The following is a 15688-nucleotide window of genomic DNA, read 5'->3' on the forward strand; positions in this document are numbered from 1 at the left end:
GGAAGCCTAGCATTGACTATGGTACCACATAAATTAGAAAATGTTTAGACATTACTGAGTGATAAGGGGAAACGGCCAAATCCTCACATTGGGTGAAATGTTTTTCCTTTGCATTCTTTCTTATAACAGGTTGTTTATACCTCCATATTCTTTGGGAGTACAATAAAACAGTTTATTAATGAGGTCCAAAAAAATCTCACTTGGATCAAATTCCTCTGTTTCATTACTGTTAGTTGTACTGTTAAGACTGTAGCAAACCTGTAAGGAAGTTCAGAGACCAGCCCTGGAATCCAGAACTTTGTCAGGCTCAATTTGGTGTCTCCTGGTGACAGTTTAAACATCACTGTCAGTTGACTCCCAGTTCTCCAGAAGAAGTTGCTATATTTTTTCTTCGGTTTGTCCTCCTCTCCAAAACCTACCAAACTCCAAGAAGATAAGAAGTTCAGATAATTGAGAGAAGGGAGCGGGCAGAGAATAGGAGCCAGCGGTCAGCAGTGCTACATCTGCATTTCCCTTAGAGAGGCTGTGTTATCCGTGTAGGTGTTTGTCCCTCTGACTGGTGCTTACTTTCAATACCCCTTACATTAAACTACTAGGTCGCTGGAGGCAAGACCTGCATTTTTCTCACGTGTCAGCCCTAGCACCTACCTCAAAGTGGCCGTCAGGGCCGCCCCTCTACAAATTCCGCTGCCGCTTGCCGGGCGTCCCTGTGGATGAGACCCCCGGCTCGGGCGCAGGGCCGTGTGCTGTGGCCGCGAGTGCCGACTAAGGGACGGCCACTCTGCTAGCATGAGACGGCTGAGCTGGGAAAGCCTGCCTGGGACGGTGCTGCTGGCACCGTGTGACGTTTCTCCCCACCAGTCAGAGCGGTTTCTCACGAGTCTTATTTTGTCATATATTTCATTTTATACAATTGTCTTTGACCCCCTGGGTCATAGAGAGCTCTGCCCCATTCACTTTTCTTACTGTCTCTTGGCACAGTGAGGCCTTCGGAAATGTCAATACAGATGAGATCCAATAGCTCAAAAACATCATTTTCCTCATTTTTAATTTAGAAGAAAGGTTTGAATCTGAAATACATGTAAGCATAACATTTACTTCCCTCCAATTCTTGGCCAGAGTTGGGCATTAAAACAGTTACAATATAAAGTATTGTGGTTTTGTAAGCATATTTTGAAAGTCTCTTCATATAAGAATAATTTTGCATAAACCTTACACCTAGAAATACTACTAATTTGAAGTTAATTATAAATCAGAATCAATCAGTTTTTAAATGCTTCTTCATGTGTATACTGTTTGTGTCCAGGCATAGCAAGCTTGTAAACACATTGGTTAATGTCTGTGGCCTCAGTTTTTCAATCTGTAAAACCGGATATTAGCAGTATTGATCTCATACCTCTTCTATTTAGAATAAAATGAGATAATAGAAATGGCATAGCTCAGTTCTTGTTTATCACAACGAAGCAATAAATGCTAGCTATTATCGTGATTATTTTTCCTGTCACTATAACTGCTTATATGAATAGGCACCAGTTTTTCGTTTCCTATTATGAAAAACTTTAAAGCGACAGAGGGAGTTCGAAATCCCTGGGGAGCTTGCTTTAAGCACCTTTATTATTTCACATCCATCCTTATTTTCTTATCTCATACTGATCTTTTACTCTGAACCATCCTTTCCAACCTTCTCCACCTACTTGAATCCAAATATCTAAAAGTTCAGACTTAAACCACCAGGCTCCCAGGGAAGTTACCCTCTGTTCAGTTATAAATTCTTCTACTCTACCACATCTAGTGAAAATTATCTGTAGGTATGAGTTTATGTTACTCTCCTTTGCAGAAGGAGTTTTGGAGGTTAAAAATGATGTATTACTCATAGCGGAGTCCTCAGAACCTGGCATAATGATTGGATTCTAAGTAAATCATTGGTGAGTGAAGGAAGTGTTCTTCTACACTTGGGACCTGCTTGCACCTAGTATAAAGCTGTCTGCAAATACAAGGAGACCTTATAAAACCCGCTAGGTGTTAACACGGGTGACAAGTCACTAAATCACAGAAGCACATAAGTGAGAAAAATGGGGAATCCCTAATCCCTGATGCCACCATTTTCATTTTCATCGGCAAATCTATAGGGACTTTTAGTAAGCATCACTGAGTTACGTTCCCTTAGGAAATAACAATACTTCCATATCTGTGTGTGTGTGCGTGTACCTGTGTGTGCTTTTGTGGTGGTGTTTTCCAGAGCAATTGGAGCCAACCCTCTTTACTGTGATTGTAACATGCAGTGGCTATCCGACTGGGTAAAGTCGGAATACAAAGAGCCGGGAATTGCGCGCTGTGCTGGTCCTGGAGAAATGGCAGATAAACTGCTTCTCACAACTCCCTCCAAAAAATTTACATGTCAAGGTATGGTTTTTAACCACTTGTCCTTCTATAAATAAAACTTGATCGTATTAATTTAAAAAAAGAAACAGAATACCATGGGCCGCTAGGTTGCAGAGGGATAGCTGAAAAACTCCAATAGTTTTCTCCTGTACTTGGAGAAGACAGAGCAGTTACATGCGGAGACCTACTAAAGAACTAGGCTTTTCAAATAAATTGCGGAAACAATCCATTGGAAACGACAAAGTTTTCTTTAAAAGATAAGGAGGAGAAGTAAAGAGTACAAAATTCCTGGAAATTCCTCTCATGGCCTCTAACAAGTGAAATATTTTGCTTTTGCTTTGCCTAACATGTGCCCTGCTCCTAGGGCTTCCGGGGCCCTGTGGCTTCCTGACGCCAGGTAAGGAGGCACGAGCCCTTCCCCACGTTCAGGCCGGACCTTCCGCCTCACCTTTTGTGCCTCACTCTTCCTGTGTTGATGATGCTGTTTCTTGCTTGTTTGGATCCTTTAATTTTCCCTTTGTTTTATGTACTTGTGAATTCTATACAGTGTCTTAGTAACAAATATTTTCTTCTCTTATCACAAAACTAATCTATGCCCAACATAGAAAATCTAAAGAAAAGGAAAATGGAACAATAAGAGACTAAAGAACTAAATGTAACAATTAAGGATGATGCCAAAAGATAACCGATGTTAAAGTTGTTTTGTGTAACTTTCCACTTTTTCTAATCAAATAAATCTAAATATCACAGCTAATGTTGAAAGAAATAAAAAGAAGATCCTCAGTATTTTGCATTGTTCTTTTTTCTCGAACTTTATTTTTTTCCTTGAATTTATATTTCCAATACCTCGGAGAATTGTTATCATTTTTTGCTACAAAAAATATGTATATAATTTGCATTTTTAAAATTTGCTACCAGTAAATCTATGAGTTTCTAAGTTTTCTTAGAAGTAATTGTTGCCAGTAATACTTATTGAGATTGGTTGGGCAGCATAGTTATTTATCAATATGTTAACATTTATATTCAAAATGTAAATTTTATTGGAAATGCCTCTCTAGGATTATGTGCATTGACTGCAAGAGCCTTTGCAAATAACCAGTGTTTTAAATTATTATTGGTAATCTCTGAGATTCCCTTGGAGCAGTGTGCCACATGGTAAATTTCTGGTGGACTGAGAGTATACCATTTTTTTTAAGGTCAGAGTGGAGATAGGGAATGAGAAACTGGCATAAAGCTTGCTTGTAGGCATATTATTGGGCAGAGTAATTCTAGAAGGACTATATGGGCAAGTTGAGCAACTGCAGACAATTTTTACACTTCTCTGTACCCGGGGATGCTCATACTCCACTCTGAACACTGCTGGTGTTTATCTAGAATTCTAAGCTTAGGACTCCATAAAGATATTTCTTGAAAAAATAATTTCATGCTAATGTCAACTTGAGAAAAGCTACATACTTACATTCATTCTTAGAGCATCATAGTTCACATTAATCTATTAAATGCTCTCAGAAATCTGATGAATACAAATGAACATACATGCATAACATAAATGTCTGTTTATAACTAACTGATTTGACTTTTTTTCCATTAATAGTGTTGTTTGTTTTTAGTATAGCATGAATGGAAATAAGCTATACTAAGGGAACATTGGTCTGGATCAGTAGAGCCTGATAGAACTTTCTTCAGTGATATAAATTTTCTATACCTGTGCTATCCAAATATGGTAGACACTAGCCACATGTGGTTGTTGAAATGTAGCTAAGGCAACTGAGGAAGTGACTTTTTAATTGTATTTCAGTGTAAATGTAGTTGTATATAGCTAATGGCTACCATATTCGGTAGTGCTGTTGCTACAGGACTCAGAGGAAGACATCCTTTCAGAGTGGCTATGGAAGGTTTCTTGCAGGAATGTGTAGGCCAGTTGTTTGAACCAGCAGGCAAGTGTAAGGACAGGTCGGAGGAACTGCAGAAGCCCAGCTGTGATACAAGAAACTGTTGGAACTGTGGCAGTTTAGTTTACTATTCACTGTTATCAAAGTAACACATCACACACATTTCAGGGTATACCTTAAACTGCATAGCCGGACAGCATAGGTATAAAGTCTATACAAGAAGCATAAACATTCAAAACTCAATAAATATAGTGTAACTGCATTTAACAAGCTTTTAGATTTACTCGGTTCTTCTATAACATAATTTTAGAAAGATAGCAAACATTGAAACTCACAATGTTCTTTCCCAACATTGCCCAGTATTTGTCAAAATATTGTGAACCAGTCTCACGTGCTTTGCTAGAAATATTTACTTTACTAATTGGATTGGTAAGGGGCAAAGTATTCTAATCCATTCGTTGAAATAATTAACTCTGGGAAATCTACTGAGTACTGTGTTTTTGAGCTTACATGCTTTATGAGCTTGAAAGTAATAAAATAATGCTGCTTTAAATATTTTATATTTTTTTCATATTTTAATTTAGCTTTTGCCATAGTTATGCTAGTATAATATGTTTTATTTATTCATGAAAGTCATGTAAGTACATATTCCTAATATTAGTTTGTAAATATGTAATTTCAACAGGAAGATGAATATTCTTTATTTGCAAACATGTTTACGTATCTATATTTAAATAGAATTTAAATATTTTCTCTGCTAGAAAACATTGTATTATTATTTTGAGAAATCAATTCTCTCAATACCATTTTTATCTTACATTTGCAGAGTATTTTCTTTGTGGTATATCATAGTTTTAATGCACAACAGAAATAAATGAGTTGCTTGAAATACATTATCAGAGGATATTTAATTAATACCCAGATTAGGACATTCTTGAATGGGAAGGAGATGATCATGACTTGTTGTTATAACCTAGGTGTCCTGTTTTCATCTTTTGAATATCAGATGAAATTAGAGTGCTCAAGCAGAAAACGGAGGTTTTGCCCTTTCCAGGTTTCCACTGAGAACACCAGCACGGAATGTAGAATACTGTTAGCTTCTAACAGTCCCTTTCTTGTTCTTGGTTCAGGAGGCTTTAGGCAACTAAAGGCAACTAAATTGTTCATTTTTAATTTGACATTTATTAAACACTTCAACGTGCTAAAGAGTGAACCATGTGATGATAAATCAGTTCAGTCGTGTCCAACTCTTTGCGACTCCATGGACTGTAGCCCACCAGGCTGCTCTGTCCATGGAATTCTCCAGGCAAGAATATTGGAGTGGGTTGCCATTTCCCCCTCCAGGGGATGTTCCCAACCCAGGGATCAAACCCGCTTCTCTTACATCTCCTGCAATGGCAGGTGGATTCTTTACCACCATTGCCACCTGGGAAGCCACCAAAAAGGATGAACAGTCTAACGTAAACAAGTGGTATATTGCTTCTTTCATTCAACAAATACTGCATGAGTTCCTATTATACAACAGGAATGGTTCCAAGATATTAAGAGTACAATAATAAACAGGACAGAAAAACTCTAGCCTTCATGGAGCTTATATTCTACCGATAGATACATTTTAAGGGATAATTACAAAATAATATGGAAGTTTGGTGGTAGAAACATATATACAATGTTAATAATGTATATCCAAACCAAACAGTTGTGGAAATGTAACCAGTACCACAGATTTCCTCTTTGTGGGCTCCATAATCACTATGGACGATGACTGCAGCCATGAAATCAGAAGACAATTGCCTCTTCAGATGGCAGGAAAGCTATGACAAACCTGCATAGTGTGTTGAAAAGCAGAGACATTATTCTGCCGACAAGGGTCCATATAGTCAAGGCTATGGTCTTCCCAGTGGCCATGTAGGTTGTGAGAGCTGAACCATAAAGAAGGTAGAACACCACGGAACTGATGCCTTTGAACTGTGGTGCTGGAGAAGACTCCTGAAAGTCCCTTGGACAGCAAGGAGATCAAACCAGTCAATCTTAAGAGAAATCAACCCTGAATATTCGCTGGAAGGACTGATCCTGAAGCTGAAGCTCCAGCGTTTTGGTCATCTGATGAGCACAAACTCACTGGAAAGTCCCTGATGCTGGGAAAGCTTGAGGGTAGAAGGAGAAGAGAACGTCAGAGGATGAGATGGCTGGACGGCATCATGGATGCAATGAACATGAACTTGGACAAACTTTGGGACATGGTGAGGGACAGGGAAGCCTCGTGTGCTACAGTCCATAGGGTCACAAAGAGTCAGACACAGCCGGGCAACTGAACAACAGCAATAAGTACCACTCGGTCCATTGGGAAACAGGAGACTGGTGTAGTATGTCAAGTAGAACAAGAATGGAACACAAATTAGGGGGAGCAGCTCCTATCCCCAGGTGTCTGGTGGCCAGGAACCCAGATCAAGAGGCGAGGATCTGATGCTCAACATATCTCATTACTTATCTGTGAAGATCAACTAAGGGTCAGGAAGCCTGGGACCGTTTCATATCCCAGAATGACCAATATTCCACCACCACATGGTTGCTCTCTTCTGCTAATTTTGCAAGTTAAGAATCCTCTAGGTTCTGGAATTTCTAGGAAAACTTCCACATCTCTCACTAATAATATTGTAATGTTATCAGTTTTTTTCCCCCCCAGTGAATCAGTATCCTTTGTTGGAGGGTGTGTGGGAGGGGGTATTCTTAACAAGCTCAAAGTCTTTTATTTTGTGTCTCAAAACTGTTAATTAATATTGACCTTAGTTATTTAAAGTATGAAGGGGATTAAATAATTTAACCCAAACTAGAAGTAATGAAAATTTTAATAGGTCAGTTTTAAGTAGAATTTAAAACTTTATCAAATTCTTTTTACATTTTCAAATTTAGTATCACTACCACATAGTTATAAATTTGAAATAACCATAGCTGTAGAGGGTTATGATTTTCTCACTGGCTAAAAAAAAAAGTTCAGATTTGTACATAGTTATTTGTCAAAAGCACCGTCTTTAAAAAACAAAGGCTATTTTTTTATTATACTTTTTTTAAAAAACTTCAAACACTGGGGAAAATTTAACAGACATTTATTTTAATAGGAGATGAAACCAATGATTTTTATTCCATTCTTAAATATTGTACTTCTATATTATCTCTGATACAGTAACTCCATAAAATAATTATTGCTCTTTTTCACTTGAGTGTGATTTAAGAAGTCAATTTTCTGGCCTAAGTTCACATGTGATTGTAGCAAATGGCCAAGCCCAGGGATCCCAGAGGTGTAATACCCATCTTTGTGTTTTTGTTTAACCATTTATATAATGCACATTTGTAGGATTTTAGCACCCTGTCACTTAGGGATCATCTCTACCCCTTCCTTGAAACTATAGGGATTCCAGTGGGCTCTCTCTTGCCCATTTTAGTAGCTTCTTTTTAGCTTATTTGCCCCCTTTTCATCATACACAGTGGTGGCCACCGCTGCTGCTTGTACATTCCCGGTGTCTCTTCATTCTTTTGCTGACTTGTTTTTCTTACCCACCCTTTAATATTGACTCAGTGGAGTTCTCTCCTTAGCCCTAATGACTGATTTCAGTCCCATGGCTTCAAGTATCTAGCCATGACTTTTCTTATGAACTTCAGATTCATATTTCCATTCACCTAATGAAGTCCTGCCTTGCAGAAACTTAAAACCCATATTCCAAAACATGCCTTCCCAATTTCCACATTCTCTTAACAGCTGTATTCAGTAGGTGATCCATAGATGTCTCTATTACTGAACTGCTTGTTAGTTTTTCCCAGTGTTAAGTATCCTCTACTTTTTTCCTGAGTTGTTTCTGAAACGCATCTGATTTTACACACAGGGCAATACTTCCACTGTTTGACTTGTGTATCCAAGGGATATAGTTCCAAGAGGTTAGAATATAAAATAAGTGGATTTAGATAAACTAGGTGGATGTAAAAATCACGTTATAAGAAGAACATTTAGTTAGGTGGAATTATAATCTAAATAAAATAGGAAGAGAAATCATATCATTTTAAGATATTTGGACATACCAGAGGATGCTGCTATTTGGAAATTCTATAATTCACAAACATCTTTTTAACTACCTTTCTCTCCAACTCAAGAGCTGTAAATAAGAAATTATCTTTGAAGAGTTGATTTTAAAAGAGAGATTTTAAAAAAGGAGAAGCAAATAGGATGGTTGCCATAGTAATCAACTTTACCAAGCTGAAGAATATGTTCCTAATTCTGATGCCACCAAAACCAAAACAGTTTGTGGTTAAGGAAATCATCAAGAGAAGCCTGTGCATGTGGGAAAGCTCGCTTTGCTGATTCTTGTAGCTAGGCCGAATTTGTCAGGAGAGCAACAAATCTCCTTTCCCATACCCACAAGAAATTGCAGATACTGAAAACAGTTGAGCAGATTTGCTGTATAAAAAGCCAAACTTGGTCTTGGAAAAAAGTGGAGAAATTAGATAGTGCTTATTAATCAGATATGGCTCTGTGGATATTTATTAAATAAATCTTGACTGTGCTAAAATCAGAGCAGAGACTACTTCAGCCTGGATTTTTTGTGTGGTTTTGTTTTTTTTTTTTTTTTTTTTTTTTCTCTCTTTTATTTCTTAAATGTTTGACCATACCGGATCTTAGTTGCAACATGCAGGATCTTCTTCTTTTTTTTAAATTTTTCAGCCTGGCAGTTTTATCATCTGCATACTCTACTAAAATAATTCTTCAAAACTCAACCCAGTTTTTTTTCCTAAAACAATCTCTAGCTTCTCATCTAAATAATCAAACATAATTTTTGAAAAATGTCACATTCCACAGAATAAGCTTAGAAACTGCCAACCCTGAACCCCTCCATTCAGACCACAGCCTTTCAAGGTTGAAAGCACATAAATAGACTAAAGACAATTTTCCTTAAGGCCTTGGGAAGCGGCCAGATGAGTGTTTACAGTCCTTGCATTTGCTGACTTGAGGTTTTGCCGATGTACATTCTAAGCTGCTTCATACTACGCCTTTGTTCCAAGATTCTTCTTTCTTCTAGCCTAGCTCAGGGATCCATTACCATTTATATATTTCCTTTCCTAGTGATGATTCTCAGTGTGATCATTTTAGCAAACACAAAGTCATTTACTGTGGTGTGTGACATTAATTTAACTTACTGCTATAACTTCCACTGTTCACTTCTCCAATGTGCCTGAGTAGCTGAATTCATTTGACAAATACATTTGGAGTGTGAGAAATTAAGTTTCTGTGATGCTCAGTTTGGTGTTAATTCCAGGAATTTCGCAACTGTAATTTTAAAATAATTTTTATTGGAATATAGTTGATTTACAGTTTCAGGTGTACAACAAAGTGAATCAGTTATACATATACATATATACATTCCTTTTTATATTCTTTCCACATATAGATCATGGCAGAGTATTGAGTATAGTTCTCTACGCTATACCCTAATCCTTAATAGTTACCTATTTTATGTATAGAACTGTGTCTGTCGATCCCAATCTCCCAATTTATCCCTCTCCCTCCATTCCCCTCTGGTTACCGTAGGGTTGTTGAACACATCTGTGACTATTTCTGTTTTGTGAATAAGTTCATTTGTACCATTTTTTTAGATCCCACATATCAGTGATAGCATATATTTGTCTTTATCTGACTTGCCTTCACTCAGTGTGACTGTAATTTGATACAGCAACTACATTAGTTATTCTGGTATCAAGAAAAAGCAGAGGGGACACTGGCAATGCCTCCCCTAATGACTCCCCTAATTGTGTATTGCTCAGCGCAATCACCACCCCGTTCCATTAACACAGTCCTCCCCAGGACTCACTTATTCCCAAACAGGGGAGCAAAAAGCAAAACAGGAAACTGTCTGAGTAAATTTCAGGTGTTTGTTAATAGAAAAACTGAAGAATATAGAACACTACCTTTTGGGGTTGTATTCCAAAACCACAATATGAATATGTATTTCTTAGTGGTTTAGATATGAATAGATATGAATAGATAATGGCTGTGATGTTAATTCACATTTTCTTTCATATGAGTTTCTGTAAGTAGACCAACAGCTCACCAGTGTAAAAACTCTGTAGAAAAATGTGACTAAAGAAAGTTTATACCAGCAGAAGTCATACAGCTTTTAGGGTGGAGGTACCTTGGAAGGTTACAGCAGTGATAGGAAGGGAGTGGAGAGGGCTCGGATAACTTTGCTAGAAATTCTGTATGCTGAAACATGCACTTAGAATTATGACTGTTTGTTCCAATGAGGATAAAGAACTATAGAGATTGATGGTGAAAGCAAAAGTATAGTTTATGTTATATGATATTTGTATTTTAAATATGAAAATGGCACTCCACCAGAGTGTCCTCATCAGACAGTTTCCAAAAGGCAGTCTAGTGAGCTTTCACAAATGGTGTGAAAATTATCATCAACTTTATGCAATTTTATTGAGGACAGTATACTGTCTACACTGTTAGCCACTTACAGAACAAATAGGTGCAACCAAAGGAAAATAACTTCAATTCAACCTCCATTTAATCTAGAACTTTCATGGATTATGAGAGTTTTTTAATTTGTACCCCAAGAGGTGAGATTGCAAGTAGTGACCTCTTCAGTGGTATTTTCTCCTCAGTGAGAAAGATACAGAAATCTTGCCCATCCGCGCCAACGTTCTAACAAAACTAAAAGGACATGAGTAAGGATATACTGGACGTTTCATTTTTGGTTTATTTTAAAAGTGCCGCTGTTTGTATCTCCTGCAGGAAAATATCAGTCCTGAACTAGTCATAACAGGACAGGTACATACTGTTGCCTTTGTAATTGCACTAGTGAATTTCTGCGTATTCATTAAACTTGCCCCCCCAAGCCCCTAGCACACACATGGGCACACACGCATGCTTCTTTGGGATCCATGGTGTACCTTTCCGTGCAGCTCACAAGCAGCTAAGTTGCAAGCACTGGCCATGAAAGCATCCACATAAGCTGTTCAGCTAATGAGGGGACTGACCCTTTGACACGGGTATCGCCAGTGTCAGATCCTAACCACCTAAGAGCACCACCCAGGGTCCCCCTGGACATCTGAGATTCTCACCATTGTCTCCCAAGGAGGCGGCCTCCTGTTTTGTTCTTAAAGATGATATGATGGTGCTGACTTCCATAACTTTTGTCATGGAAGATAAATTATTACTGTATAATAATCGTATACAAAATTTACTGGTACATTAAGACACTGAAATAGTTTTAAGTGAACTGGAAACAAAAAGCATCCTCTTCTCATATTTTTCAATCACCTTTTAGGTCCTGTGGATGTCAATATTCTCGCTAAATGTAATCCCTGCTTATCAAACCCATGTAAAAATGATGGCACCTGTAACAATGATCCAGTTGACTTTTATCGCTGCACCTGTCCATATGGTTTCAAGGTGAGTGGACGCTGTCGTGGGAACCGAGATCTGAAAGCGTAGTTCTCCCTGACGGGTATTTATTATTCGGTCGCGCTTTCTTTATGTGCTGAGAACTCTTTTCTTTGCACGCAACTTAACTTGACCGTTTCTTCTCCAGGGGCAGGACTGTGATGTTCCAATTCATGCATGCATCAGCAACCCATGTAAACATGGAGGAACTTGCCACTTAAAAGAAGGAGAAAAGGATGGATTCTGGTAGGCCATTAGTCTGTGATCTTCTGTGTCCAAAGGATCAAAACAGGAATAAGAAAACATGATTTTTTAATTTTTAAATCCAAGGGCTTTATTTTAAAAAGAATAACAGAAATTCAATTCAAAAGGAGGATATGTACTAGTCCCTCTCATAGATATTAGAGATATTTCAGTATTAAAAACAGGGTCATGATGGAGACTTCTGACAAAATGTGGTCCACTGGAGAAGGGAATGGCAAACCACTTCAGTATTCTTGCCTTGAGAAGCCTATGAACAGTGTGAAAAGGCAAAAAGATAGGACTCTGAAAGATGATCTCCCCAGGTCGGTAGGTGCCGAAAATGCTATTGGACAAAAGTGGAGAAGTAACTCCAGAAAGAATGAACAGACGGAGCCAAAGCAAAAACAGTGCCCAGTGGTGGATGTGACTGGTGATGGAAGTAAAGTCTGATGTTAGGAACCTGGAATGTTAGGTTCATGAATCAAGGTAAATTGGAAGTGGTCAAACAGGAGATGGCAAGAGTGAACATTGACATTTTAGGAATCAGTGAACTAAAATGGAGTGGAATGGGTGAATTTAACTCAGATTACCATTATGTCTACTACTGTGGGCAGGAATCCCTTAGAAGAAATGGAGTAGCCCTTATAGTCAGCAAAAGAGCCCAAAATGAAGTACCTGGATGCAATCTGAAAAATGACAGAATGATCTCTGTTCGTTTCCAAGGCAAACCATTCAACATCACAGTAATCCAAGTCTATGCCCCAACCAGTATTGCTGAAGAAGCTGAAGTTGAATGGTTGTATGAAGACCTACAAGACCTTCTTGAACAATCACACACAAAAAAGATGTTCTTTTCATTATAGGGGACTGGAATGCAAAAGTAGGAAGTCAAGAGATACCTGGAGTAACAGGAAAATTTTGCCTTGGAGTACAACATGAAGCAGGGCAACGGCTAACAGATTTTGCCAAGAGAATGCACCAGTTGTAGCAAACACCCTCTTCCAACAACACAAGAGAAGACTCTACACGTGGACATCACCAGATGGTCAACACTGAAATCAGATTGATTATATTCTTGGCAGCCAACAATGAAGAAGCTCTATACAGTCAGCAAAAACAAGACCGGGAGCTGGCTGTGGCTCAGATCATGAACTCCTTATTGCCAAATTCAGACTTAAATTGAAGAAAGTAGGGAAAACCACTAGACCATTCAGGTATGACCTAAATCAAATCCCTTATGACTATACAGTGGAAGTGACAAATAAATTCAAGAGATTAGATCTGATAGACAGAGTGCCTGAAGAACTGTGGGCGGAGGTTTGTGGCATTGTATAGGAGGCAGTGATCAAGATCATCCCCAAGAAAAAGAAAGGCAAAATGGTTGTCTGAGGAGGTCTTACAAATAGCTGAGAGAAGAAAAGTGAAAGACAAAGGAGAAAAGGAAAGATAGAGCATTTGAATGCAGAGTTCCAAAGAATAGCAAAGAGAGATAAGAAAGCCTTCCTCGGTGATCAATGCAAAGAAATAGAGGAAAACAATAGAATAGGAAAGACTAGAGATCTCTTCAAGAAGATTAGAGATACCAAGGGAACATTCCATGTAAAGATGGGCACAAAAAAGTACAGAAATGGGCACAAAAAAGGACAGAAGCAGAAGATATTAAGAAGAGGTGGCAAGAATACACAGAAGAGCAATACAAAAAAGATCTTCACGACCCAGATAACCATGATGGTACCTAGAGACAGACATCCTGGAATGCAAAGTCAAGTGGGCCTTAGGAAGCATCATTATGAACAAAGCTACTGGAGATGATGGAATGCCAGTTGACCTATTTCAAATCCTAAAAGATGATGCTGTGAAAGTACTGAACTCAATATGCCAGCAAATTTGGAAAACTCAGCAGTGGCCACAGGTCTGGGAAAGGCCAGTTTTCATTCCAGTCCCAAAGAAGCAGTGTCAAAGAAGGTTCAAACTACTGCACAATTGCACTCGTCTCACATGCTAGCAAAATAATGTTCAAAATTCTCCAAGCCAGTCTTCAACAGTACGTGAACCATGAACTCCCAGATATTCAAGCTGGATTTAGAAAAGGCAGAGGAACCAGAGATCAAATTGCCAACATCTGTTGGATCATTGAAAAAACAAGAGAATTCCAGCAAAACATCTATTTATTCTTTATTGACTATGCCAAAGCCGTTGACTGTGTGGATCACAACAAATTGGAAAATGCTTCAAGAGATGGGAATACCAGACCTCGTTACCTGCCTCCTGAGAAATCTGTATGCACATCAAGAAGCAACAGTTAGAACCGAATATGGAACAACAAACTGGTTCCAAATCAGGAAAGGACTACATCAAGGCTGTATATTGTCATCCTGCTAATTTAATTTATATGCAGAGTACATCACGCAAAGTGTCGGGCTGGATACAGCACAAGCTGGAGTCAAGATTGCCAGTAGAAATATCAATAACCTTTGTGCAAAGATACACAAATGACAGAAAGTGAAGAAGAATTAAAGAGCCTCTTGATGAAAGTGAAAGGTGAGTGAAAAAGTTGGCTTAAAACTCAACATTCAGAAAACTAAGATCATGGCATCCAGTCCCATCACTGCATGGCAAATAGATGGGGAAACAATGGAAACAGAGAGAGACTTTATTTTTTGGAGCTCCAAAATCACTGCAGATGGTGACTGCAGCCATGAAATTAAAAGACGCTTGCTCCTTGGAAGAAAAGCTATGAGCAACCTAGACAGCATATTAAAAAGCAGAGACATTACTTTGCCAACAAAGGTCCATCTAGTCAAGGCTATGGTTTTTCCAGTAGTCATGTATGGATGTGAGAGTTGGACTATAAAGAAAGCTGAGCGCCAAGTAATTGTTTCTTTTGAACTGTGGTGTTTGAGAAGACTCTTGAGAGTCCCTTGGACTGAGAGGAGATCCAACCAGTCCATCCTAAAGGAGATCAGTCCTGAACATTCATTGAAAGAACTAATGCTGAAGCTGAAACTCCAGTGCTTTGACCACCTGATGCAAAGAACGAACTCATTGGAAAAGACCCTGATGCTGGGCAAGATTGGAGGGAGGAGGAAAAGGGGACAACAGAGGATGAGATGGTTGGATGGTATTACCGACTCAATGGACATGAGTTTGAGAAAGCTCTGGAAGTTGGGGATGGACAGGGAAGCCTGGCATGCTGCAGTCCATGGGGTTGCCAAGAGTCAGACACGACTGAGTGACTGAACTGAACTGAAAAACAGAGACATCGCGGTATTCTCAGATAGTCACTTCAGTCATGTACGACTCTGTGTGGGCCAATGGATAGTAGCCTGACAGGCTTCTCTGGATGGAATTCTCCAGGACAGAATGCTAGAGTGTGTAGTCATTCCCTTCTCCAGAGGATCTTCCCTACATAGGGATCAAAGCCACATCTCTTGCATTGACATGTAGGTTCTCCACCCACATGGGAAGTCCCATTCTCAGGTTAGGATGCTACAAAACCAAGCAATTTAAAAACACATGTGTACATTATATTAATCAAGTCAAATTAGGTCAAGACAAAGTAGTAGCTCTATTGTGCTAATTTTTAACCATGCAGTCCCCTACTGCAAAGCATAGATTCATCTGTTGTATATTGTGTGTTCCTTTAAAACAGACAGTGTGTAATGATAAGATGTAGATCCCACTGAAACAGAAAATTAATGATTCATTTCCAAGCTGCAATATGAGTAGACAG

At 38.7% G+C, this 15688-nt stretch overlaps 1 protein-coding gene across 2 annotated transcripts in view; it reads left to right on the top strand.

Moving 5' to 3' along the window:
- SLIT2 (slit guidance ligand 2) overlaps positions 1-15688 on the top strand; it is a 387270-nt gene that overhangs the window by 318640 nt on the left and 52942 nt on the right. For both annotated transcript variants that reach the window (XM_065907114.1, XM_065907115.1), the window contains 3 exons: positions 2240-2403; positions 11597-11721; positions 11861-11958. In XM_065907114.1, coding sequence (XP_065763186.1) covers positions 2240-2403; positions 11597-11721; positions 11861-11958 — 387 coding nt within the window. The remainder of the gene's footprint in view (positions 1-2239; positions 2404-11596; positions 11722-11860; positions 11959-15688) is intronic.

This window comes from Muntiacus reevesi, chromosome 16, assembly GCF_963930625.1.
Source record: "Muntiacus reevesi chromosome 16, mMunRee1.1, whole genome shotgun sequence".
Taxonomy (NCBI): domain Eukaryota; kingdom Metazoa; phylum Chordata; class Mammalia; order Artiodactyla; family Cervidae; genus Muntiacus; species Muntiacus reevesi.